At 54.2% G+C, this 26,275-nt stretch overlaps 8 protein-coding genes across 8 annotated transcripts; 4 read left to right on the plus strand and 4 right to left on the minus strand.

Annotated features, from left to right (window-relative positions):
- Positions 1–1,147: 1,147 nt before the first annotated feature.
- Positions 1,148–1,654, minus strand: VC83_01309 (uncharacterized protein; the record flags this gene model as incomplete). Its single annotated transcript, XM_024464992.1, has 3 exons — positions 1,148–1,155; positions 1,226–1,510; positions 1,573–1,654. The coding sequence occupies 3 exons, from the start codon at positions 1,652–1,654 to the stop codon at positions 1,148–1,150; spliced, it is 375 nt and encodes a 124-aa protein (XP_024327589.1).
- Positions 1,419–3,812, plus strand: VC83_01310 (uncharacterized protein; the record flags this gene model as incomplete). The annotated part of the gene is made up of 3 exons (XM_024464993.1): positions 1,419–2,420; positions 2,476–3,328; positions 3,369–3,812. The coding sequence occupies exons 1-3, from the start codon at positions 2,071–2,073 to the stop codon at positions 3,810–3,812; spliced, it is 1,647 nt and encodes a 548-aa protein (XP_024327875.1). The 5' UTR covers positions 1,419–2,070.
- A 192-nt stretch (positions 3,813–4,004) lies between these two features.
- Positions 4,005–5,992, plus strand: RPT5 (proteasome regulatory particle base subunit rpt5). The gene is made up of 3 exons (XM_024464994.1): positions 4,005–4,424; positions 4,497–4,912; positions 4,960–5,992. Exons 1-3 carry the CDS (start codon positions 4,108–4,110, stop codon positions 5,613–5,615), a joined length of 1,389 nt encoding a protein of 462 aa, XP_024327876.1. The 5' UTR covers positions 4,005–4,107; the 3' UTR covers positions 5,616–5,992.
- A 37-nt stretch (positions 5,993–6,029) lies between these two features.
- Positions 6,030–7,958, minus strand: VC83_01312 (uncharacterized protein; the record flags this gene model as incomplete). The annotated part of the gene is made up of 1 exon (XM_024464995.1): positions 6,030–7,958. Exon 1 carries the CDS (start codon positions 7,428–7,430, stop codon positions 6,030–6,032), a length of 1,401 nt encoding a protein of 466 aa, XP_024327873.1. The 5' UTR covers positions 7,431–7,958.
- A 3,288-nt stretch (positions 7,959–11,246) lies between these two features.
- Positions 11,247–12,516, plus strand: VC83_01313 (uncharacterized protein; the record flags this gene model as incomplete). The annotated part of the gene is made up of 2 exons (XM_024464996.1): positions 11,247–11,471; positions 11,539–12,516. 2 exons carry the CDS (start codon positions 11,247–11,249, stop codon positions 12,514–12,516), a joined length of 1,203 nt encoding a protein of 400 aa, XP_024327874.1.
- Positions 12,517–13,035: 519 nt separating this feature from the next.
- VC83_01314 (uncharacterized protein) lies at positions 13,036–14,237 on the plus strand (the record flags this gene model as incomplete). Its single annotated transcript, XM_024464997.1, has 3 exons — positions 13,036–13,305; positions 13,367–13,415; positions 13,477–14,237. Exons 1-3 carry the CDS (start codon positions 13,180–13,182, stop codon positions 14,235–14,237), a joined length of 936 nt encoding a protein of 311 aa, XP_024327879.1. The 5' UTR covers positions 13,036–13,179.
- Positions 14,238–15,573: 1,336 nt separating this feature from the next.
- VC83_01315 (uncharacterized protein) lies at positions 15,574–18,784 on the minus strand. The gene is made up of 2 exons (XM_024464998.1): positions 18,251–18,784; positions 15,574–18,153 (listed from the first exon to the last, which is right to left on the minus strand). The coding sequence occupies exons 1-2, from the start codon at positions 18,622–18,624 to the stop codon at positions 16,215–16,217; spliced, it is 2,313 nt and encodes a 770-aa protein (XP_024327880.1). The 5' UTR covers positions 18,625–18,784; the 3' UTR covers positions 15,574–16,214.
- A 95-nt stretch (positions 18,785–18,879) lies between these two features.
- VC83_01316 (uncharacterized protein) lies at positions 18,880–21,642 on the minus strand. The gene is made up of 2 exons (XM_024464999.1): positions 21,161–21,642; positions 18,880–21,112 (listed from the first exon to the last, which is right to left on the minus strand). The coding sequence occupies exons 1-2, from the start codon at positions 21,624–21,626 to the stop codon at positions 19,119–19,121; spliced, it is 2,460 nt and encodes an 819-aa protein (XP_024327877.1). The 5' UTR covers positions 21,627–21,642; the 3' UTR covers positions 18,880–19,118.
- Positions 21,643–26,275: the final 4,633 nt, after the last annotated feature.

Consider the following 26,275-nt stretch of genomic DNA (forward strand, 5'->3'; position numbering starts at 1 on the left):
GAAACCTCTGTGTCTTCTATCTTTTAGAAGTCAGCGTTATAGGTAGTCTCTCTGTATAAGAGGGAGAGGATATCCTTTAGAGTCCTAAGGTAGCTAGTAAGAGTAGTTGGTAGGTGGGCTCTAAGGGCTGACAGAAGTGCTATGGCTTATGTGGTATTATAGGCCACAATGCCTGTATGTGCAAGAAGCACTAGGAATTAATTACAATTGAATAAGGATTCCCTAGCTATATAGCCTTTAGACGGCTCTTTGCTTCTAAGCTTGTAACTACCTTTATTGTAGTAATAACCTATTATAAAACCTACTTTATTAAAGTTGTAGATATCCTACTCTAAGATGCTGTATTTTGCAACTATGTTTCGTATAAGAGAGCACCACCCTTAAATTATTTTTAGATCTTCACATTTTGCTTTGATTTCTATACAACACTTTATGAAGTTTGTAGTCTAGTTAATCCTAATAGGGCTCTTGCCTTGTTTAGAGAGTAGAAGGTCTGCCATTTCTTGTTGAATCCTCGGCTCGGAAGCAGGTATCAGGGCCCTGATACCGAAGCTGTGTCAGCCAGCTTCGTGATCCTCCGGATCCTGGATCTTCCGATTCTAAAGCTTCGATTCTGAAGCTCCAGGGAACGAACTGTAACCAGGAGGGTTTTAGGATCCGAACCACGAATAGGCACACCTGTAACAGTATATATAGTACTTAGAATAGCTTCAATTATAAAAAACATGCATTATAAAATTATCACTTCGGGCCCTACTGCTTCGTGACTGTATTTTCGGCTTATATTCTCTACCTACTGCCCTACGGATATTGTCCAACATTTCTGATACAGCTTGTAGCTAGGGTCGAAATCAATATGAATCTAGGTTGAGAATGTACTAAACAAGAGCTAACTCTTTGTACGAAGTTAAGTTCTTTAACTAGGGGTAGAGTCGTGTTAGGAAGTTATTCCATTCATTCCGTTGCTTAGGTCCTATGTAGCACGTCAAACGACGATGTAGCAGCTCGGACACTCTTAAATTGATGTTCCTTTAGTGCCTAGATAGCTAGAAGTAGTCTACCCTCTTGAATAGAGGATTGCACTTGTGTTGGTTGTGGCATGTTGTCTGTAGTCAAGTTGACGCGTTTTGGTGTTTTGGTAGGCAACTCAGGCAACTCGCTTGTGAAATACGTTATCCTTTTATCAGTTTGGTACCTCGGTTGGATTTATGGGGGGGGCACGCACATCCATCCACGCAACATCGCTGTCCCTTCCCGAGGTCGAAACAGTAGTGTTCCGCGCAGATCACATAGCCGTTGCCGTAACACTCGTCGCATGTGCTGTGCGTTGTGCAGCCGGCGTGGGCGGTGAGGAGGTCGCCATTAGGGGAGTAGCCGGGCTGGAGCTTTGGAAACGCGGCAGAGGCGAGGGAGGAGGAAGAAAGGGGGGTGGAGATGTGGATTATTGCTGCTGTGTTGGAGAGAGCTGGGGGTAGAAATCGTAAGTCGGGCAACTTTCGCCGTCCGTCGTCTGGGCAAATTAAAACCGCGTCCTGTCACTTCGGCAGGGTCTCCCGCTAGGGGTCGGTCCACCTGCCAAAACGCTTATAGTGGGAAGGATCGGCCGTGGGATAGATTCCGCGATGGTGAGGGGGGAGGGGGATATCATGGACATCTTGGCATCTTTGGAGAGGATGTGAGAGATCAACATGATCGTCCGTCTGGTGTGGCGCCAGCGAACGGTTGAGCCGTACCCCTTGGTATCTGTCAGCCTTGCAAGATGCACAACCACGACCGCCGACAGCCTTGTGAGAATCTCATGGTTGAGCAGCGGCAACGATGGTGTTACTGCTGTGGTGGCATAGAAGCGGATATCATAGAAGATATCATGAATAAGTGGTACTGAACGTACTGTAGACAATTCGGTATGACATGACAATATGAAATTCTTGGCCCTCACCATTCCCACCACCGCCGTTGTTGGCGCTTGGCGTGGCTGAAGGCGCAGTCACCAGCCAACATTACATCTCGACCAGAGTGGCTATAAGCGTGGCGCAGGTCGCACATATCGCACCTTTATCCAGAGTATGAATGCACTATGGGTATACGGCACTGCAAGAGACGGACCGCGACTTGGCTGCGACACTTGACTGCTTTAAAGCCGAGTCCTCCCACCTGCAGTGCTCTTCCAACAAATGTGAGTCTGAGGTAAATTCTTCCAACAGTCTTCCAATAGTTTTCCAACAATCCTCACCACCTCTACTCCAACCTTCACTGCACACACTACACCCCACATCATCCATATATATCCTCCCCTCAATCACCATGCCGCCCATCTTCTTCTGGGGGGACACAAACCCCTCCTTCGCCTTCCTCTCCCAAGATTCCCATGCCCCCTTCCACGGCAACGAAACCGAAACCGTCTGGCCCACCACAGAACAGTAAGTGCACCCCCTCCCCTCCCCCACTCCAGCACCCCGCCTAACAAACACCCAGCTACATGCTCTCCAAAATGGCCATGCTCTTCGCCGCCCCCGATATCGCCGCCCGCATCGGCCACGAGCCAAACGTCGAGGACATCCGCGCCCTCGCCCGCGGCGTCGACAACTTCGACGAGAAGATATGGGAAGAGGACCGCTACGGCATCGTGGAGGAAGCTACGTATCATAAGTTCGCGCACAGCCTGGTGCGTGACCGAGATCTGAAAGCCGAGTTACTCGCGACGGGCGAGGATGAGCTTGTCCTTGCGTCGCCACGGGATGGGATCTGGGGGATTGGGTATGAAGCTGGGGAAGCGGTGGGGCAGCGAGAGACGTGGGGGATGAATCTACTAGGGAAGGCGCTTATGATGGTTAGAGCGTGGATTAGGATGGAGGAGGCTGGTAGCGCGTCATGGGAGAAGGGCGGGGCGGTTGATGTCACGGCTGAGCAAAGGAGACGTGATATGCCGCTGGAAGTGCAGACCTACGAGGCGTCAAAGGGATACATCTCACCGAGCGACCACAAGCATTGGGATTCGGAGCGAGGTGATGGGTTAGCTGGTGAGTACTACGACAAGACGAGGGAGTTCGGACCTCCGGGAGGCTATCCCAACGACCATGGGGCTGGAGGACCGGAACAGACCGACGGGACTAAGGCTATAGAAGGGGGTGCACCCGAAGCTTCAGGCTCTGACAACGCACTTGCTGTTATTGGTGCCCTTGGGGCCGGAGGACTTGTATTACACGAGGCACGTGGTGGATCATATGGAGTGGAGGAGGAGGAGGAGGAGGAGGAGAATAGCGTTGATGAACTGCGCAAGGAAGTGATTGAGAATCTCCGGAAGAAACCTGAGGAGGACGAGGACTCTGTGGCGGATGATTCGGAGGATGAGAAGACGCCGGAGCCAGAATCGGAAGAGGAGCCGGAAGAGGAAGAAAAGCCAGAAGAAGAAGAAGAAGAGGAAGAAGAAGAGGAAGAAGAAGAGGAAGAAGAAGAGGAAGAAGAAGGGGAAGAAGAAGAGGAAGAAGAAGCGGAAGAAGAAGGGGAAGAAGAAGAGGAAGAAGAAGCGGAAGAAGAAGAGGAAGAAGAAGAGGAAGAAGAAGCGGAAGAAGAAGAGGAAGAAGAAGAGGAAGAAGAAGAACAAGAAGAAGCGGAAGAAGAGGAAGAAGAAGAACAAGAAGAAGCGGAAGAAGAGGACGCGGATTCAGATTCAGATGGAGATTCCGATTAGGAAGGATGAACTCGGATATGAATGCAGTGCACGCAGTTCGCATCCGTCCGGGTGTATGATTGATGATTCAGAGATCGCATCGCAAGAGATTCCGCAGCCGCCAGGCAATGAATCCAATTAATGATTTTAGGACTTATACCCTTTCGCTCTAATATAGTTGATAAATGCACACTGTAGCCTCGTGATAATAGTTTCGCCTGCCTGAAATCTATATGGTCACGTGACTTACGCGTCAGTATTCTGCCTCAGCAATTCGCTTACACAGCTGGTAAGCTAGCCGCGTTGGAAGCTCGCCGCCATGGAGCTCACTGCACCTCAATAACTACCAAGACGCAATTCCAACGACGAGCCATCCATCCCCTTCCCTACGAACCCATCAACCCCTGTACCACTAATACCTCACCTCCTAATTCACCATGGCCACACTCGAAGATCTCGACGACATCGAGAGGGAGCTGAAGAATGACAAGAACGACGGAGACAAGGATGGCGACAAGGACAAGAAGAAGCCCGAGCAGGGCGGCGACGCCGAGATGAAGGACGCCGAGCCCGAGGAGGAGGACCCGATATTCGAGGAGATAGAGGCGCTGTCGACACAGGATATTGACACGCGGAGGAAGCTCATCGAGAACGATACCCGGATCATGAGGAGCGAGTTCCAGCGCCTGTCGCACGAGAAGTCTAACATGAACGAGAAGATCAAGGATAACCTGGAGAAGATCGAGAATAACAGGCATGTTTCTTTTGGGGCGGTGCAGGCAGAGGCGTTTCGTTTGATATGGGGCTAACGTTGGGTGTTTTCTAGGCAACTACCGTATTTAGTGGGGAATGTGGTTGAGCTTCTCGATCTCGACCCGACGGAGGAGTCCAAGGAGGAGGGCGCGAACATTGATCTCGATGCGACGAGGGTGGGGAAGTCGGCGGTGATCAAGACGTCAACGCGGCAGACGATATTCCTCCCATTGATCGGGCTGGTCGACCCCGAGACGCTGAAACCGGGAGATCTGATTGGTGTGAACAAGGACTCATATCTCGTACTGGACACATTACCTGCCGAGTATGACAGCAGAGTCAAGGCTATGGAGGTTGACGAGAAGCCAACGGAGAAGTACACAGATGTCGGAGGGCTGAACAAGCAGATTGAGGAGCTGGTGGAGGCCATCGTCTGGCCCATGAAGCAGTCAGAGCGCTTCAAGAAGATCGGCATCAAGGCACCAAAGGGTACGTGTTCATCTCTCGATATAGCAATCTCATACTAACTCCCCCAGGTGCACTCATGTACGGACCCCCCGGTACAGGAAAAACCCTCCTCGCCCGTGCCTGCGCCGCCCAAACCGACGCCACCTTCCTCAAGCTCGCCGGTCCGCAACTAGTGCAAATGTTCATCGGTGACGGCGCCAAGCTAGTCCGCGACTGCTTCGCCCTCGCCAAGGAGAAGGCCCCCGCAATCATCTTCATCGACGAGCTCGACGCCATCGGCACCAAGCGCTTCGACTCGGAAAAGAGCGGCGACCGCGAAGTCCAACGCACCATGTTGGAACTCCTCAACCAGCTCGACGGCTTCGCCTCGGACGACCGCATCAAAGTCCTCGCCGCCACCAACCGCATCGACGTCCTCGACCCCGCCCTGCTGCGCTCAGGCCGTCTGGACCGCAAAATCGAGTTCCCCCTCCCGAACGAGGAGGCGCGCGCGCAGATCATGCGCATCCACAGCCGCAAGATGACGGTGGACGATGCGGTGAACTGGGCGGAGCTGGCGCGCAGCACGGACGAGTTTGGCGGCGCGCAGCTGAAGGCGGTGTGTGTGGAGGCGGGGATGATCGCGTTGAGGAATGGGAGGAGCAGGATTAGTCATGAGCATTATGTTGATGCGATTGCGGAGGTGCAGAGTAAGAAGAAGGAGACGATTGGGTTCTATGCGTAGGTTTGGCGCTATGGGGGGGCCGTGTACGAATCAGATAGGGAATGGAGTCGGAATGCGGTGATTTTATTATGCCGCTGGCTTTTTTTTCGTGGAAATGCAGTGCCTTTTCGCTGTGCTTTGAAATCAAAGTCTATAAGAACCAAGTTGTATCTTGTACTTCTGGTTCGATCGAAGGAAGGAGTCACAGGCCGATGAGCTATATAAACATCCCGCAGAGAAAGGAACAGGACCGAGAGTACAATCCGGATGCCGTTGGCGCATCCGTTCCACGTCGATGGGGTATTATTGTATGCTATGCTACACTATCTCTACACATCCTCTGAAAATCTCGTACAAATCTATGCCCATCTATATCCCCCGCCACCCCTAAACGCCACCCTCATCATGACCAAACCACCCCCCCCCCCCCCCGCTCTACCTCCCCATCTCCCCCTTCCTCTCCATCTCCTTCGGCAACAGCGTCTCCACCGCCCTAATCGCCCCCTCCGCATCCCCCTTATTAACCAAAAACAGCCCCTGCAGCGCCGCCATACTAATCCCCCTCTCCAACACGCCCACATCCTTCAACTTCTGCACGAATCTCTCTCTCCCACCATCCTTCCTCCCCACCACCCCCCCCTCTCCCCGCTCTACCACTTCTTCCTCCCCACCATGAAACCTATCCCACAGCTCCCCAGCCTGCCACTCGGTCGCAGACCCAATACACTCAATAACATCCACCCTCCCCGGCCTCACGAGCGCCTCATCCAACCTCCCCACCCAATTCGTCGTCAGGAACACCACCCTCTCCTCCCCCGCCGCAACACCATCAAGTGCATTGAGCAACCCACTGAACGTCACACCGCCCCACCCCCCATCTCCGCCCTTCCGCTCCACGAACGCCGCATCCGCATCCTCCAACAACAATATCGTCTTAGGAGGGACCTTGGAAAGCAAAACACTCAGTCGCTCATCTGTGAGCCCGCGCTCGCTGAGATTCACAATGGCAACGCCACACCCCACCTCCCCCGCCAACGCAAGTATAAACGAGCTCTTCCCACTCCCCGGGGGTCCATGCAATAAATACCCCCGCCGATACGGAATCCCCCTCTGCTCATACCAATCCCTCGCCCCCCAGAACTCGCGGACATCATCCAACACCCGTTCCGCAACCCCCTTATCCAGGATAACACTCCCCAACGGCCGTTTCCTCCTCGCCTCACCGAAGGGCGCCCATCCCGTCCCCGACGCGCTGAGGACGGGTGTACGATCCTCCCCTGCCTTGGCGGAGAGGGCGTACGCTTCGCCGAACAGGTCCTCGAAGACGTGGCGGTGCGCGTAGAGCGTTGTGAGGGTGAGTGTTTCGAAGGGCTCGCCGGTGTTTAGATTCGCGCTTGCCTTGCGCTCGCGGTGGACGGCTAGGTAGGCGCCTCCGAAGCGCACGACGTGTCGACCGTAGCCAGGCTGGAGGAGGAATGTCGTTGCGACCTCGCCGTTTCCGAGGGGCCGGCGCGCGGTGCGCATGCTGAGGTCGTGGACGCGGGTTAGGGCTGCGGCGACCCTCGAGGTCGGCGCGCGGTGGAGGGAGAGCCAGGCGAGGAGCATGGGGTATGCGTCGTCGTTTTTGGAGACTTCGAGAGAAACCAACAGACGTCGTTTCAGCAGCGCGCCGGAGCGAATAGCAACACGCCGCGCGAGGGTAGCTGCGTAGCCCAGAGATGCGAGCCCGAGACCCCCAGCGAAGAGGGGGTTGGAGAAAAGGGTGTCGAGGGGGAGGAAGGAGGGGCCAGCTGCTGCAGCCCCTGAGCCTGACTCTGGGGGTGTGATAGTCGTCATTCCGTCGTCGTGAAGCTCGCGCCTGGGGGGTGGTAACTTGTTTTTTTTTCCTTCTTCTTGGAAGCCCGTCACTGGAGCTCGCTGGTTGAAGCTAGGATGGGATATCTCGATTGGCGGAGCGGAGCGGGATTTGTTGGTGAATTACCTGGCGGGGCGGAAACCACCATCACGTGCATAACCCACCGCCCTTCAGCCTTACGCCAGATGGCGGAATAACAGCCACGCGGGCGCGCAGGCTCGGGGATTTCAATAGCTCCGCTCCGGTGGCTACATATCTCTTATGCATAGGAGGCCAAGTCCGAAGTCCGAGGGAGGGGATAGTTAAGACTCTCCATGGAGGTTTGCAGACTGGTGATGGAATCGGTCGGGAACCGTGAGCCGCGCGTGCCGTCTGCCGAGTTGAGAGATGAGTCCTCGCTCCTCCTCCTCCTTTACACTCTAACTATCCCCTCTAACCAACTATCCCCTCTAACCAACTATCCCCTCTAACCAACTATCCCCTCTAACCAACTATCCCTAACCAACTATCCCCTCTAACTAACTATCCCCTCTAACTATCCCTCTAACTATCCCTTAACTATCCCCTCTTAACTATCCCCTCTAACTATCCCCTTCTCTAACTATCCCCTCTTAACTATCCCCTCTAACTATCCCCTCTTCTAACTATCCCCTCTAACTATCCCCTTCTAACTATCCCCTCTAACTATCCCCTCTTCTATCCCCTCCCCTCTTAACTATCCCCTCTAACTATCCCCTCTAACTATCCCCTCTAACTATCCCCTCTAACTATCCCCTCTTCTATCCCCTCTAACTATCCCCTCTAACTATCCCCTCTTCTATCCCCTCTTAACTATCCCCTCTAACTATCCCCTCTAACTATCCCCTCTAACTATCCCTCTAACTATCCCCTCTAACTATCCCTCTTCTATCCCCTCTAACTATCCCCTCTAACTATCCCTCTAACTATCCCCTCTAACTATCCCTCTAACTATCCCCTCTAACTATCCCCTCTAACTATCCCCTCTAACTATCCCTCTAACTATCCCCTCTAACTATCCCCTCTAACTATCCCTCTAACTATCCCCTCTAACTATGTCAACTACACTACGTAGCTCTACCATTACCAAGCTTAACATCATCACCCACAATGACAAAGCAAACCTGACCCCCCCCCCGCTTACCCCCTGCTTACCACTCAGCCCACTAAAAGAAAAAAAACCCCACTAGAACCCTCCCGGGCGCCATCCCGGCCCACAACCCCACACAGCATCGGGGCGATGTGCATAATGTTATGCTTGCATATCTTTGGATGTGCGAGACAGCGGGAAGAAGGGTTATCTCTGTCGGGCTAGGGGGATCTGGACACTGGCGAGTGTAGCAGCTGCTGAAGTGGTATGTCATAACGACGGGTTAGGAGCCCAAGAAGTCATGACAACATGCGTACAGTCAGGGTTCCCCAGTAAGGAGTAAGGTGAGTAGGTGGGTAGGTCGTACTCGTACATACACACCCCACTGCTCGAGTCGCACGGCAACTGTACGCTGATCGACCACGGCCATACAGCGAGTACAGACACTCGCACGGCTGTCACGGCACTTGCCACTTGTGTCCCCGAGGTCTGTCAAGGAAAACCTTGATATCAAGGAGGGAAGAGAGGAAACTACGATACTACGATACTACGATACTACGATACTGAACTATAATGTAGGTATAATGTAGGTACACACTGAACGACTACGACTACAACTACAACTATAATATAGGTACACACGAACGACTACGACTACAACTACAACTATAATATAGGTAGGTACACACGAACGACTACAACTACCCGAGTACAACAGAGTACACACAGAGTACAATCCCTCAAACTTGATACCCTACCCCATGTACGTATGCAATCAATCAAAACCACCACTCGGACTTTCGTCCGCCTACGAAGACACCAAGGAACTAGCGGAAGCTAGGCATAGATTACTTTTTGCTTGCTTCTCGCTTCTCGCTTTCGCTTTCGCTTTCGCTTTTCGCTTTCGCTATTCGCTCTTCGCTCTTCGCTCTTATTTCGCTTGGCGCCATCGAATCTCCGACTACCTCGTCGTTCCCACCGTTGTTGGGCTGCCACTGCTCGCATCGCTCGTGCGACTCATACTATGTAGGTCGGTGGACGGGTAGGGGGGAGGGTTTATGTGTTTATGTGTGTTTTGTCAATTCCCTAGACCCATCCATCCATCCAGCCAGCCCTGTACTATTGATTGTGCTTGTCTTGTCTGCTGTCTGTCCTATCCTTATGCTCTGTTCTGTCCTATCCTCCCTCTGTTCTGTCCTATCCTCCCTCTGTTCTGTCCCATCTCCCTCTGTTCTGTCCCATCTCCCTCTGTTCTGTCCTATCCTCCCTCTGTCCTATCCTTATGCTCTGTTCTGTACTATCCTCCTTATGCTCTGCTCTGTACTATTCCTCTGTCCTATCCCCATCTCATCATCCCCCCTTCCAACCATACAGAGCCAGCCATCCCATACAGAACCAAAACATCAATCTCTCACAAGTCATAAAACAATCCTCAAATAGCCCTGCATCCATCTAACCATCACTACCATCACCCACCTCCCTTCACTCATCACCATTATACCTCACCCATCACCATTATACCTCACCCATCACCATTATACCTCACCCTACCTTCACCCTCACCATTATACCTCACCCTACCTTCACCTTATACCATCACCCTCACCCTCACCCTCACCCTCACCATCACCATCACCATCACCCTCACCCTCACCCTCACCCTTCACCCATCACCATCACCCTCACCCTCACCCTCACCCTTCACCCTTATACCATCACATCACCATTATACGTCACCCTTATACCTTCACCATCACCCTTATGCCCATTTCCTTCCCTTCTTCCCCAATACAGTACTCTCTACCGCACCGCTGCCTTCTTTGCCAATCCTTCCATCCGCACATACACCACCACCCACGCATACACTCCTACGTACATAACAACCACAAACACAATACCACAAACCTCGGCATCAACTGTGCCGTCCGCCCACCACCCCATCACGCTTAGAAATCCACCCACAAACCCGCCCAAAACTCCACCACCGACCGCCCCAACCCACATTTTCCCTACCACTCGCCCACCCCGCCGCTCTTATTTTCCACTCCATCTACTCCATCTAACCTAACCACCACTCTCGGCGCTGCGTACTGATTTATCATCTCCCCGGCGGCTCGACAGTCCGGAGGTACAAAGTTACTTACTCGTACACATCGATGACTGCTGTATCCTGGAATCTTCCTTTGGTCTGTGGCTGTTTTTTTTATATAGCTGTCATCCCCCCCACCATCTGACGGCTTTTAATATTTTAATACTTTGGAAGTTTCCAATATTTGATTTGTTTATCGGAATCGGTATTTTAAGGAAGGAGATATTTGTGCTGCATATATACGGTTAGGAAAAGGTCGAACCGCGAAGGGATATATTGTACGGCAAGGTTATAATAGTTCGAACGCGACCAAAAGAGAGACGGGACTTCACATACCGGACAACAGTTTGGACAATATTGGAGAAGAAACGAAACACACAAACGCTGATAATCCTGGACGCCAGCCAGGACAAGTCCTACACATCAACAGCCGTGGCCGCACCAACACCCCATTACGGGAATTCCGAGGGGGAAACAGACGAGAATAACCACTATTCTCACATTCCACCCATATAAACACACAACGACCTGGTCACAACCACGTCCCACAAAAACTATTGAAATCCGCCCACCCACGCACACACATACACAAAAGCAAAAATGCCACCACCACACCCACCATCCCTCCCCTCCCCGCCGTCGACGGATAACGATGTTACGCACAAGAAACCCTCCAAGCGGACGAAGAGCTCCAAACCCGGACCGAGGGGGGCGAAGAGGGTGACTGCTGCGGCGCCGAGTGGAAGCCGGAGTCCGGAGATGGGAGATGGGAGGCATAAGCGTGTATGGAAGGCTTGTGAGAGGTGTAGGATGAAGAAGACGAAGGTTAGTTTTACTCATTTACGCCAAAACCACAAAAGAGCCATCCATGCTAATTAGTATCTCCCCACAGTGCGATGGCGAATCCCCCTGCAAACGCTGCCGCGATGACGGCCTCGTCTGCACAGCCGGCCACAGGAAGAAGGCGGAGTTCAAGCAGCTGCCGCGCGGCTACGCGGAGGTCCTTGAGAATACACAGTACGCACTCATCGCCACCGTGCACAAACTCTACGCTATGGTCCTCACCGGCGAACAATGGACCCTCGACCCCCCCGTCGTGAACGCTCGAGGCCAACCCGTGATCCACGACATCGCCGCGAAACTGGGCTGTATCCGTGCAGACCCCTCAAGTTCAACAAGCGGCGGCGCTATCGAGTTCCCCGCCGATGCGGGAGAGTTCGCTGCCTTGCAAAGGAGGTTAGAGAGCGAAGAGCGCGCTAGTGCTGGGGAGGGGGAGGGGATGGGGGGGATACTGAGCGCGGTGACGGGGCCGGAGAGTCAGTTTGGGGATGATTCGTTTTGTGAGGATTTTGATCCGGGGTTTGATATGGAGGATGATTTTGGGGATGTCGACGGTGGGGCGGGGTACGGTGACGTGTCACCCTTTTCTGATGGGCCGGGGGCATTCGCAATGGATGGGCTGCAGAGCCTCCAACAGGGTGGCTACGAGGAATTCATCCCCGCCTCCTCCTCCTCACCCGCTCTCCCGACCGCCGCAGTAGCAGGGGGTGCACAAATGAGCCTCCCCACCCAGCTCCAACTCACACCGCAGCAACAGCAACAACAACAAGCGGCCCTGAGAGCACAACAGGCGAGCCAGATGCAGATCCTCCAACAACAGCAGCAACAACAGCAACAGCAACAAGGTCTCGATTTCAGGGAACTTCCCCAGTGGACCGGACCAGCGGCTATGGAGGCGCAGATGAGAGCCCTGATGAGGGGGGGCTTGTACGCCGGCGGTGATGGAGGGATGGGGATGGGTGCTATGGGGGGGGATGGGACGATAAGGCCAAATTTGTTGGAGTGTGGGTTTGGGGCGGAGGGGTATTGACAATGAACGATGATCTGTCTGAAGCGAAGGAGGGAAAAATGGGGAAGGGAGAGGGGAAGTGTATGGATATGCTATCGATCACTCAGCTCAGCTGTTATCTTTTTTTGGGGGGGGTGGCCCGGGAGGGCGGCGCGGCGGGGTGAGGGGCGGCGAGGAATTATGTTTTTGGGATGGGCGTTGGGGTAGATTGGGTCCGGTCTGGCTTTTCGGATTGGATGGTGGCGTTTTGGGGGGGCATGGGTTTCATTTGGGAGAACGGGTGGGTGGGAGTAATGACGATGTAATGATTTTGGGGGGGGGTAAGAGTGGAATATAGAAATCTCGTTTATATATTCTCGCTGTTATAATTCTTTAAGTGTTAGCCTATGGCAAGTTAACTTATGGCGCAACCAACGACAAGGCTGATCCGAGGCTATTTCCAACAAGGCTACACTAAACCCCAACACCTAGACCTCGGCATCGCCCCAATCCTTCGTAGCCGATTACCCCAGAACTGGGGTAAATCCCCCTCATCATCCACAGCCCCATTTGTATAATTAGTCTTATTTATATAACGTATATAGCTCCCAGCTCCCCCCGGGCTTCCTTCGATTTTCAATTGCATACTATACAATCTACATACCCATTTAACGGATTCTTTTTTTATAAACCAATACCGCCATCATGAGCAACGCAAACCCCGGAGCTGGCTTCGAATACCCCCCCGTCGAGGTATCATGGCTCCAGCGCGATGTCCTCCTCTTCGCAACCAGTATTGGCTGCACAGTCGATGAGCTGCAGTTCCTCTACGTACGCCCTCCCATCCCCATTCTTTCAAACCACACACCACTAACCCCCCCCCCCCAAACAGGAACTCCACCCCAAATTCGCCGTCTTCCCAACCTACCCCATCCTCCTCCGTACGCCCCCCCCCCCCCCCAAGCCAACCACAACCACCTCCCAACTAACCCCTCCCTGCAGCATTCAAAACCACAACCCAAGAAGTCATCGACTTCTACGCCTCCCAAGCCCAGACCCCCATCCCCGGCATCCCCAAAATGGATTCCCGCCGCGTCCTCGACGGCCAGCGCTCCATGAGCTTCCTCAAGCCCCTCCCTCCCACCTCCGCCGGCAAGAAGTTCGAGATCCGCACTAAAGTCCTCGGCGTCTACGACAAAGGCAAGGCCGGCACCGTCGTGGAGACACAGCAGGACCTCGTTGATGCCGGGACGGGAGAGTCGTATACGAGAGCCGTTGGGTCGGGATTCTACGTCGGACAAGGCAACTGGGGCGGCCCCAAGGGTCCAGCGACCGTCAACTTCCCACCTCCAGACCGCGCCCCAGACGCAGTCCTCGAGCACCAAACCACCGCCGAATCCGCACACCTCTACCGCCTAAACGGCGATTACAACCCCCTCCACGCGACCCCCGAGCCGGGGAAGCAGATGGGTTTCGGCGGGGCCATCATGCACGGCTTGTCGAGCTGGAACTTCACCGCGCGCGATATCCTGAGGCAGTTTGGGGGGAGCCAGCCGGAGAATCTGAGGGAGTTCCAGGCGAGGTTCGCGAGCCCGGTTAAGCCGGGGGATAAGCTTGTGACGAAGGCGTGGAGGGTGGGAGGGGGGAAGGATGGGTTTGAGGAGATTAGGTTTGTGACGCAGGTGGAGGGGGGGAAGGTGTGTTTGAGTAATGGGAGGGCGTTGGTGAGGATTGTGGAGGGGAAGGCTGGGAGCAAGTTGTAAGTGGGTGTGTGTGTAGGATGGTAGATGATGATCAATATAAAGACGTTCATGTAATGCTATGCTTGCCGATTTTGTATTTTCCTTGCCTCCGTTATACAATCCTATTCCGGGGGTCACCATCCAGCAGGTCCATCGCGACCAGCCATTGCCAGTTCCGCCGATGGTATATGAACCTGTCCGGCGGCTGACTACACTAGAGAACGCGGCTCCTCCTGTGCCGATCGACAGACAGGGCGACAACAGGATCAACGAGAATGGAGATTACGGACAGGCGATAAGAACGCGAGGGAAGAAACCAAGGCGTTCCGAGAAGGCGTGCTCATTAGGCTTCAGAGTATCGAGGACGCCATTCGAACATCTAGCAAGAAAGTCCGCCAGTTGACGCTACTCACACACCGCTTCCTTCTCACCGCCGCCGCTCTCGCTATCACCACACTACCTACCGTCGCGATATTCCTGTCACCGGCCCCTAGCCTGCCATATCATTTCAGAACAGTGACGCGCCCCTGAGCAATTCCAAAACACACATATCCAATAACGCACCTTTATTACAGCACAGCCACAACATAGATAAATGACATGTACTTTGGGCTTCTGGGTATTTCCAAGGGCCAAATGCAACCAGCCGCACAATTATTCTGGCTGCCACTGCCTCAGTCGTGCCTTCCCTGGTTCCCTGGCTCGCTCTTTCCCTCCTACTCTCTTTCGTAGGTCGCTCTTTCCTTTTCCCTTGCCTCGCTCTTTCCTATCTCCCCCGCCTGCTGGATGTTTTCAGCCAAGTGACAGCAATAGGCTTGCGGTGACAAGAACTCCCCGCCCCGCTCGAGACCGACGGCGGTAGGGACCAAACGACAGCATCAGCCATGCCCAGATACGCTGTCGACTAAGTGAGGCTCACTTGCAACCTGGTTGCTGGTAAAGGCCGACTGGGAGAACCCGAAGACAAAGTCTGGCTTTGGCCTTGGGAGGAGAAGAATGGACGGGGCTTCAACACCACCTGCCCCCCCCCTAACTATATATTATATTAGTCTTCCCCTATTTTATCCCTTTCCCTGTTCGTTCTTTCCCTCTTCGGTTCCGTCCTGTTTTTCCCTCCCATTCCTTCCAGTTTACCTTTTTCCATCGTTCGTTCTTGCTATTCCCTTTCTCCCTCCGCACCTTTTAGAAACATAAACCTACAGCTATGCAGTTAAGCTTAACTTTAGCCAATGATTTGTTGAAGGGTGCAGATAAGTTTATATTCAACTTATTTCTATACTGTCATCCTAATTGGCTATTAATTATGCGGAGAGCATTTCGAGCAGTGTTACAGCATGCGCCAAAACCTCGACGAAGTCCTCCTGTCCATCCATGTTGGCATCGCCAGCCCACCCAATGCGACATGTGATTTGTGACTGTGCCATTGGTTAAACTGAAACCATCGGCCCCTCCTGCTATTTATTGTAAGATATATCTTACTGAGGCGACTGGTGTTTGCAGTTGCTGCAATACTTCCTTATTACAGCGCCGAAGGTCTCACCAATCAACGCTCCATCAAAAATAACTACATCTAATATTTACAGACACCTCTTTATCAATAACCTCATAGTGGCAGCAGAGGAAACTAAACCATCAGTTAACCACTACGCCATCTCCACCGACGGCTAAACTATACCTGGAGCTGCGGGGAATGGACGTGTGTAAACACTCTTCCAAATATGACGCCTAAGTAATGATAGTTCCTTGAACTGGGCTGGTTAACGATGTGCCCAAGTCAGTCTGCTAAGATTGTGGAAATTGCTTCTGTAACTTGATGTCTTGTCTGTTATAAACACACAGACATCACGCGCCGACCCCCACCGAAGACACCAAATAACACCAGACTAAAATCTGTGATTCCACCACCTACACTACTTATCCTCCCCCTCTCACAACCCCCCTAATTCGCCCTCTCCGCAAAACTCGCCACCATCCCCTCCAAACTCGTCTCCTGCACCCTCAACACCACCTCCCCCTCCCCCCCATCACCGTATTCGCCTGCACAAACACCTTCCTCGGCTGCTTCTGCCTCATCACCTGCCCCCTCACCCTCTCCGCCCAAAACCCCTCCTCAACCCTCGTCATCCGCTCATACAGCTCCGTCCCCGCCACCACATCCGCTGTAGACTTATACACATGCAGTTTCAGCAGGTACTCCTCCACCGCCTTGCGTCCTACAGTCAGGATCTTAGACCGATCAATCTTAACCGCTAGATCACTCATGTCCCCGCCCTCCTTGTACGAAAGCTCGCAGAACCCGTCACCGGCTTCCAAGAAACACTTAAGGATGCTGAAACGCGCTTGACTATGCGCCTGTCCCCACTTCCTACTCTTTGGATCCCACAGCTCCAACGCCGCGATGCCCGCGCGCGCCATGCTGAGGTAACTCACATACAGCACATCCCCCGCCTCACCATCCATGTCCACCTCCCCCGTCCCAAACCCAAACACTTTCAGCACGCTAAACTCGCACCCCAGCGCCATCGCCACGCACTCCGCGCGACACTCCTCGTAACTCGACGCGATGGCCCCAAAGACCCCCCCGAACGTCGCGCCGGGCTTGTAGTAGCTCTCTACCGCCTTCCCCGTGATAGGCGAGACGGGCGGGTTGGCGCGGTCGAAGTTAAACTCCCCCGGTGCGGTCTCCTGCAAGAGCTTCCCCGTCCCATGACCAAGGAGCTCATGCACGCCTACTTGGACCTCGAAGGCCTGGCCGCGGTATTTCTCGTACAGCGCCAGGTCTTCGGGGCGGATGAAGGGGATTTTTTCGTGTGGTGCGACGGCGCTGAGGACGTTGCCGAGGGAGACGTTCTTGAAGCCCTCGGTTTGCCGGATGTCGTCGTAGTTGGGGATGTTGATGCCTGCTGGGATGCCGGAGGAGGCGAAGGCGAGGACCTCGAGGCTTGTGAAGTCGGGGCTGAGGAAGGTGTCTTTCTCGAATGTGGGGCCCCATGGGAGCTTGGGGATCTCGGTCTCGGCGCTGGCGACGAGCCCGGTGAAGGCGGCGGTGCGCTCTAGGTTCACTGTTGCTGCGAAGCCTTCCCACTCCCCGCGCACGCCGTGGGGGTCACGGTACGTCTCGACGAAGCCGACGTCGCTCTCAACCATCGGCCCCTTATCGCGAATCCAAAACCTCTGCGAATCCTTAAACGCAAGCAGCGACCCCGTCTCAAACGACTTAACATACGCCAGCTGCATCAACTTCTGATTCTCATTCTCCGCCTCCTCCGCCGCCTTAGCATGCCACCCCGCAATCGCAGCCATCTCCCTCGCATGGTCACCATACATGAGCTTAATCGTCTTCCCCTCCAACAGCCCCTCCTTAACCACAAACCTCGTCTCCTTCCCAATATCGCCCCCCTCAGCAGGAACCTGCGTAACCGCCGACGCGATCAGGATCTCAAACCCCCCCGCCTCGTTCTTCCTCAACCGCGTATTCTCAGGCAGTAACCCCACACCCACCATCCACGCGCTCACCGCCTCGATCTCCGCTTTCATAATCCCAGGACTATCGGGGTAATACGTCGTCATGTGCCCCTCCCCCGTAAACCCCAAATGCATCAAATCCTGCCTCTCCGTCGCGAAAATCCCCCCCTTAGTCGCCTCATAAAACCCCTTCGCCGTCTCATCCTGCGCCGCCAACGCCGCTAACGCCGACTCCGGAGCCCGAGGGATGAACTTCGAGTCTCCAAAACCCTTGTAGTTCCCACTATTCCCGAGGAACTGCGCGGCGTACTCGAGGAAGTAGCGGAGGTCCTGCGCGCTCACCCCTGCGCGCGTGGCGTAGGCGGACCAGTCGCCGGCGCTGGCGCGGTGGAGGGAGAGGATGAAGTCGTAGATGGATTCGCTTTCGGGTGAGACTTGGCGAAAGATGATGCGCGTGCCGGCGAAGGAGGCTCTGGGGTGGTGAGGGTTAGCCGGGAGTGTGGTAGAGGGGGGCGGGGAGGGGGATAGGGAGGGGGTTGAAGGGGGGGGGGTTGAGGGGGAGGGCAAACTTGGAGATGTAGTGAGCGTATCTCTTCTGCCTCGGCGTCAAAGCCTCGAAATGCTTCTTAATCTCCAGCGGCACAACCGTCGGCGGCGAGTCCGCCAGATAATTCGCCAGCTCCGCAGCGTCCATCGCGTCTGTATGATGCTGATGTATCTGTTCCTGCTTCGTTCGCAGCCGCAATCGTAGTCGTCGTGAGTGTAGTATATTATTTCTAGAGTACGATGATTGCGAGCGTATGTTCAAGCTGGAGTCGTGTATGAAGCTCCTGGAGAAAGGAGGGGTCGTAGGCGGGGAACTCGGGACGAGCTCACGAAGCGCCAGGCTGACGCGGGATGGTACACCAACACCGCTATGGTTGCGGGGCAGGGAGCGGTACATAGCCGCAGTGTGGTTTTGTTAGGAAGGTGTTTACTCCTTACCTGCATTTTAGGGAAGTGATTTGGTTGGTTTGGTTGTTGGTTTGGTTGGGGTTGGGCTAATGGCCGTGGTATCAGAACCCCTGCGACGACCGAGATATTGCCAAGAGTTTTTGTTTTTGGGAAGGTCCGTAGAAAGTAGAAATCACAGGAATCCAGGCAGGCCGTTCGGCTTCAAGAGAAAAGAGAAAAGAGAACAGAATATGGGAATAAAAAAGTTCCAACTTTTTTATTCCCATATTCTGTTCTCTTTTCATATAATATATATAGCTAATATGACAATATCCCCCCCCCTTCTCTCGCTATGCGTCTGTATATCTCCCACCAAAATATCCCATCTAAAACGCCTTATACCCCCATGACTACTACTAAACCCCATCCGCCACACCCACAATGCTTCAACTCCAGGGTATATCCCATCCATTCCGTCCCCCCCCCCCCCATCCTACACACCCTTCACCTCACTCCATGCACATCATAATCCTTTCCATACCCCTTTGCAGCTCCCTTCGAGTTATTCGTATTCCTCTGCTCCACGTGCGGACTCTCCTCCTGCCTCATCAGCCCCTCCATCCCAGAGATCAGATCCGCATCCGGATCCTCAGTATATCCTCCCCTGCTAGGTGATCTCACCGCCTCCGCGCTAGGCGTCGCGTCTCTATCTCCCTGAGGAACTGGCGTCGGCATGTCTTCCAGGAGCGGCGCAGCGCTCTCGTCGGCGTCGTCGTTGATATTACTGATATCAGCCGTATCGTCCTCCTCGTCATATTCCTCTCCATCCTCCTCATCGTACTCATCGATCGAGTCGCGGCTGATATAGCTATCCCCCATATCGCCTACATCCTCGTCGCCATCATCCCCATTCCCAGACTCCCTATCGTCATCCCCATCATCCGACCCGCGCTCCGAACCGCCCTCATTCCCATCCTCACCTTTATCCTCGTCCTCGTCCTCCGACGCACTAAAATCCTCCATCTCCATCGGCTTATCGCGCCAGTAATTAAAATCCGTAAACTCCTCTCCACCCCCCTTAATCAGCATACTCACCGGCGGGAAGTAGTGATCCACAACCTCGCGCATATTGACATAGCTCAACTTCAGCTTATTCAGCGACAGCAGATCCAAGCTCACCTCCGCATAGCTATTAATCGTGAAGATGCGATTACTCGGGATGCTGACGCTGCGGTAGGACAACGCGTCCGTGAGCCTGTTCCCGAAACCTGCGTAGAACGGCGTCCGCCCATCGCCGTATAGGTTCTTGATGTCCCGCAGACAGGCCATCTTGAACACCTCCGGCTTGCGGATGTACAGCTCGCGCCGAAGCGCCGCGATCGTGCGGTCGGGACTCATGATTGTGGGTCCGCGAGGAAGGCGGTAGCCGTCTTGCACCACGCCGGCGACGTAGGCGCGCGTGGTGTCGGCCAGTCCGACGGATCGGGAGGTCAGGTACATGATGTTGTACCCGTTCGCTTCGATCTCGGTGTATAGCTTCGCTACGCCGATGTGCGTCCAGTCGCGGCCGATCATGTTGAGCACGTGGCCCAGGGCATCGGATTTGGTGATCGTGCCGTCGATGTCGGAGATGACGATCGGGACGTCGTGGCGCCAGAGGTACATGTACGCCGTGCAAGTCGCGCGGTTGACCGTGAAGGACATCATGTTCGGGCCGGGCTGGAGATTCAGCGCCTTGAGCTGGTCGGACGTCAGACGCAGGGTCTTGGCATAGTTCCTGTTCGGGTCGCCGGCGGTGCTAGCTTCTGCGAGGGGAAGGAGCGGGATTTCGAGGCCGGGGAACTGGTCAGAGTCGGAGCGGAGGCGCATTGCCTTGATCTCGGCCGAGTCGCTATCGCCTCCGTCGCTGTGGTAGCCTGGGTCGGACGCGACGTCACTCGTGAGAATGGCAGGGGCAGGGCGAATACCGGCGAGCTGGGCTCGGTGGACAGCTGCCTCCTTTGCCTCTTCGCTACTGTAGATCCACAGGTTCCCCTGCTCGTCAGCTCCGATAAGCGCTCCAATGTCGTAGTTTCCCTCTAGCTCTTCTGACAGCAGCTTGCGGGCAATGACCTCTGCCCGTAATGCATCGTCGTCGCTACTCTTGTATCCCGTCATATCCAGCATCAGATCTCCCGTATCTGTCACATGTGAAGGGATATTCGACACGGCCAGCTGCTTCGAGAGCGAAATTGCCCGTTCGATCGCCTCACGCGTAGGCAATGGAGGGCTTTGTGAGCGTTCGGTAAATGTATCGGATGGGCCATCTTGTCCCAGAGCTGGTACCACAGATCGGCCTTGGCTGTCTAATGGATAGGTCTCTTGATTGCTGTATGTCCTTCGCTTTTCGACAAATCTATCGCTGGCGGCGCGTGGTTCGAGCGACAGCCCCGACCAGTCGCCCGATCGCGGCCTCTCAAGTGTAACTTCCGGAGGGCCCGCAAGCTGCCCGTAGATATCTGGGGTAATATTAGTGCTATTCAATATCGAAGGCAAACCCTGCTTACCTAGGTTGTTTGCCTCCTTCTGCAGAGCCGGAGATTGCAAAACCGACGACGGCGGTGGTCTCTTCCCCTTCTCATCCGTCGTCAGATCCAGAAAATCCGGCTCCTGCAGCCCAACCACGACAGACCCCTCTGGTTCGAGCGGCGGGCTCGACGCCGGCGACACCAACGGCGACGTCTGCAGCCCCTCGGGGATATCATTGCTGGTCTCGAAGACGAAGAAGGCCTCGCCACCGTCTCCCAGCTTCATAGCATAGTCCTGCTTCACGTTGCTCACGCGGAACTCGACCTTCTTCTCCGACGGGCGCAGCAGCGAGAACTTGCCGAAGCGCACGTGAAAGGGCGAGCAGGCCAGCGAGCCGTCCTCCTGCTCGACGACGATGACGTCAATTGCGCCGCTGAGTGTGGCTGGGTTGATCGAGTTCCATGTCGTCGAGACGGAGCCGCTGATGCTCCGCACGTACTGCATTGTGCTGTGGAGGAGGTGATCCGGGGGGGGGGGGGGTGTTGGTCAGGTGGAAGGTGGCGTGGGTGTCGGAGTGCGAAGTCGAGCGGTCGTGGGACCTTTGCTTATGGGGTCAGGTCAGAGGTATTGTGTTGGAGGGTCTGTTGAGCAAGGGTGAGGGCGTCAATGTGTATGTATGCGACGGTGATGGATATTAGATACAGATGTGGTCTTCGGCTTTTGGTTGTTTGGAATGTAAGTACTCGGACGCTCGGGGATGAATATTAATTGTTGAGTCTTCTATGATAGTATTGCACCGCTTGAAAGAAAGTAATAAAGCACGCCGAAGGGTAAGGAGAGTCGGTATGGTCGTGGTTGAGGAGAGTTGAGGGAGGATTACGAGGCCGCGAGATGGGTCGGGCGTGTCTGGGCGCTGTCTAGAATTTTGGTTGGAGGGAGCGGGACACCGCCGATAGTGGACTTGTAATACGCCGAATAGTAGAGTAAATAGTGCAGTAGTAGCCCTGCAGCCTCGCAGTGTAAAGGACTTCTTGGCGAGTAGGGCAGTGGGAAGTCACGGGAAGGAATATACGTAGAATCCTGGTCTATTGATACGAAGACTGAACGCTGACCACCCGCCTATGCGTTGTTGTTGTTGTTTTGGTTTGCTGTGGTGAATTTCCCACTTTCTGGCTTCGCTTCTCCTTTTGTTTTGATACAACACAACCTCTTCCACACCACAACGCTGCACCCTCGCAGCTCCTCTGTTTTTGGTACGTGGACTCCTTGAGTCTTCTTGAACCTTTTCTAATTCAAACAGCTTCACACTCCACACTCTCTTGCGCTTCGCTGCCGCCACCATGCCTCCCCACAAAGGTGACAACAAGGACCCAGCCGGGCTCACTCCCGCTGGCCCCTCCAAGCCAGGTGGAAAGACCACCGCCCCTAAGAAGACTCGCCCCCACAAGCCCACTGCCAAGGCCAAGGAGAAGGGTAAAGCTGTCCTTCCATCTGTCGAGGACGATGATGAGCTCATTCCCCGTCATCCCGCGCCTGAGGCGACCCCGCGCCAGACACGCTCGGCCACCGTCGCAAGTGAGGATGGCGCCCCAAGCAAGGAGCTGCTCTTCGCCTGATTGCCTTCCCCGCTATGGGCACGCCACAGCGCTTCGACCGCCCCGCGAACACTTCCGTTCTTGGTGGGGAGTTCAGCCCCTCGCGTGCCCCCTGCAAGAAGCCCGTCATCCCAATGTGTCTATGCTGCTCCAAGAACGTCTTCAAGTTCAAGACGGAGCTGAAATGCACCCGCGCGAACAGCATGGCCCGATGCCAGTATTGCTCGGATCAACACTGTTGCTGCTTGCCCATGAGTCCTCCACACATCCCCCGCATCGCTTGATTGTCCTCGGCCTAATCTGTTTTAGATCCCCAAGTTTGTGATCAAGAGATTCAATCGCATGATGGTTGCGCACGCGCAATTTATGGCTTCCTGGAACGTGGATGAGATGGTTGTCCCTGTCATCAAGGCCCGCTCCCAAATCCTCAAGGCCCGCCAGGCCAAGTACACCCAGTTCGTCCAGCGTGGCAAGAATCTCCTTCGTCGCCGCCGCGCCTTCGGTGCGGACAGTAAGCCCGAGAAGATCGACGTCGGCCTCGCCCTCCTTGCTGTTGCCGACAGCACCAAGGCACTTCAGCGTGTCGCGCGCTTCAAGGCCGACATGTATCAGGCAAAGGTACGCGTCGCTCCCGTTTCCCTTCCTGTTCTCCAACTAACCTCTCTTAGCACCAGCACAATCTCGCTGTCGCCACCTGCGAGGAGTACGAGAGCTCCGATAGCGAGGCGGAGTCAGAGGCTTTCCCTGGCGAAGATGACAACGACCTAGAGCTGGAGGCCAAGCTGGCCTGTCAGCCGTGAGCCCTCCCCCGTTCGCTCCCACATCTCCAACGACGACTTCTCCGACGTTGAAGATGGTGACGTCGCCGCCTGATAACGCTTGCGCCACATTAGATAGTTGAGCTCCGGTTCTAGAATAGCGAATTGATGCCCTATGTGGCTTTTCTACTCTTGTGTTTACTATCCGTGACCTGTGCGTGAGCTTACTGCCTCTTGTGGTGTGGCTCTAGCAATGACACGTGGAAGGTTGGGTGGATCCCCATGTCCCAAGGCAACTCAAGCCTATAGGCCTGCTTCCCAATGATCTCTACGATCTTGAAGGGTCCTACGAACTGCTCCGCAAGCTTCCTGTTTGGCCTCCGTAGCTTGATGTTCTTTGTGGAAAGGAGGACTTGGTCCCCCATGCTATATTCCTTTGGCTTCCTTTTGAGATTATAGTGCTTCGTCTGCGACTGCGTCGCTCGGAGCCAATGGTGCGCCAGCACTTCCCTTTCCTCCTGGAGCTTCTGTATTCTTTCAAACGGCTTGAGTGCGTCCCCCTTTTGAGGGGCGTCCGCGACACTCACATCTGGCATACGAGGATCAAAGCCTTTTAATGCCCGGAAAGGTGTTGTTTGAATTGTCGAATGGAAGGAGTTATTATATGAGAACTGGGCGATGGGTAGGAGTACTACCCACTCGTCCTGGGAGCTTGTGCAATACGACCGAAGGTAATGTTCAATTGTTTGATTCTGGCGCTCAGTTTGTCCATCCGTCTGCAGGTGGAAAGCGGTGCTCAAACGCTGGCGAATCTTTAAGAAATAACAGAGGCAAGACCAGTAGCTACTTGTGAATACAGATCCCCTATCGGAGACAATTCCCTTTGGAATCCCGAACTCTGTGATAACGTAGCGGAGGATAAGCATTGCCAAATCATTGGCATTCACCGTCTTATTCGTTGCGATATATAAGGCATACTTTGTGTATCGATCCACAACTACAAGTATGGAATCGTACGCCTTCTTCATCAACGGGTGAAGGCTTGGTGGGAGGCCTGTTATAAAGTCCACAGAGATCTCTTCTCCTGGGCCGTTTGGTTGTGGAAGCGGCTGCAACTCGCCGTACGGGCGGTGATGCTTCACTACCATTTTCTGGCAGATTTGACAGGTCTTAACGTATTCCTTTACGTCCTCCCTCATTTTTGGCCACTTATACTTCCGAGTAAGTAGTTCTGTGGTCTTCGCCACGCCAAAGTGACCTGCTAACGGGTCATCATGATGGATTCGGAGGAGCTCTTCAATGAGGGCTGAGTCTTGAGGAAAGGGGATGATGCCTTCCCTCGAAAGGACTCCGCTTTTCCTGATGAAGAGCCCACTCTCCCTCTACGCCTTCCGTCCGTGGACGCCTCTTTGTCATTCGCAACACTCGATCCTTCAAGAATGGGTCACCACTTTGGACTTGAACGATGAGCTTGCGAAGATCAAGGGATGGCTCCTCGTACGGTGCTTCTGTAGCTGCCTCTCACATCACGTGACAGCGAGGCAGGAAAGCTTGCGTATCCTCTGTGTGCCCCTCGCGGGGGTGCAGCTTTAACTTGTCCACTTCGTGGAGGATATCTTGGGTTACCGTTCGCTCGCCCGCTTTTGCGAAGACGGCGCGGATTCGAGTACTCTTTTGCGACGCATCGCCCTCGCTGTTCTCTACAGCTTCGCTATAGCCACGGGCCAACTTCTGCTGAAGCGTGGGTAACAACCCGTCAAATGCTTGATGTTGCGTTTCGACTTAGTCCGGTCTGCGACTCGGACCGTCCGCAGGGTTGGTGCGGCCAGGCCTATGTTCAATCTGAAAATCGAAACCTGCTAGGAACTCGTTCCAGTGGGCCTGCCGATTATTGATTGATACTTTCTTCATGAAGTAAATCAGATTATTATGATCCGTCCGTACTATAACGGGAAAATTGCTATCTTGACAGTAGTGACGCCAATGCTTAAAGGCCGCGACGATCGCGAGAAGCTCAATATCATGGGTGTCATACCTGATCTCTGCATCCTTCAATTTCCTCGAATAGAAGGCAATGGGGTGCCACCGTGTGACCCCCGCTACGTCGGTATATGGCTGCGTAAGAATTCCCGCAATCGCCATTCCTGAGCCGTTGGTCTCCAACCTTATCGGCTGAGCTGGGTCGAAGTGCGGAGGAGAGGGGCGGACGTGAAAGCATCTTTCAACGTCTGAAAAGCCCCCGCTGCCTCAACGTTCCAGAGGAACGGGCCTACCTTCTTCCCTTTCTCACTCCCCTTAAGGAGTTCTGTGAGCGGTTGCGCAATACGTGAATAGTCCGCGATGAACCTCCGGTAGAAGTTCGCAAAGCCTAAGAAGACCTGTAGGTCTCGGAAGGTTGTTGGCACCGGCCAGTCTGTGATTGTCTCGACCCGCGATAGGTCCATTGAGACCCCCTTCATAGACACAATGAAGCCTAGAAACTCAACCTCTTTTGTTGAGAATTTGCACTTCTTTAGATTGCAGTAGATCTTAAACTTCCGTAGGCGTTCGAGGACAGTGCAGATGTGTTGCGGATGCTCTTCCTTGCACTTCGAATAGATCAAGGCGTCGTCAAGGTAGACAATGCACATCACATCTACAAGGCCTGCGAACGCTTCATTGATATATGCCTGGAATGATGCGGGGGTGTTGCACAGACCAAACGGCATCACTAAATATTCGAACAGGCCGTACCTTGTTCGGAAGGCGGTTTCCACTCGTCCCCCTTTCGGATTCTCATACGCTGGTACGCATCCTTTGC

This window comes from Pseudogymnoascus destructans (assembly GCF_001641265.1).
Source record: "Pseudogymnoascus destructans isolate 20631-21 unplaced genomic scaffold scaffold_2, whole genome shotgun sequence".
NCBI lineage: Eukaryota > Fungi > Ascomycota > Leotiomycetes > Thelebolales > Thelebolaceae > Pseudogymnoascus > Pseudogymnoascus destructans.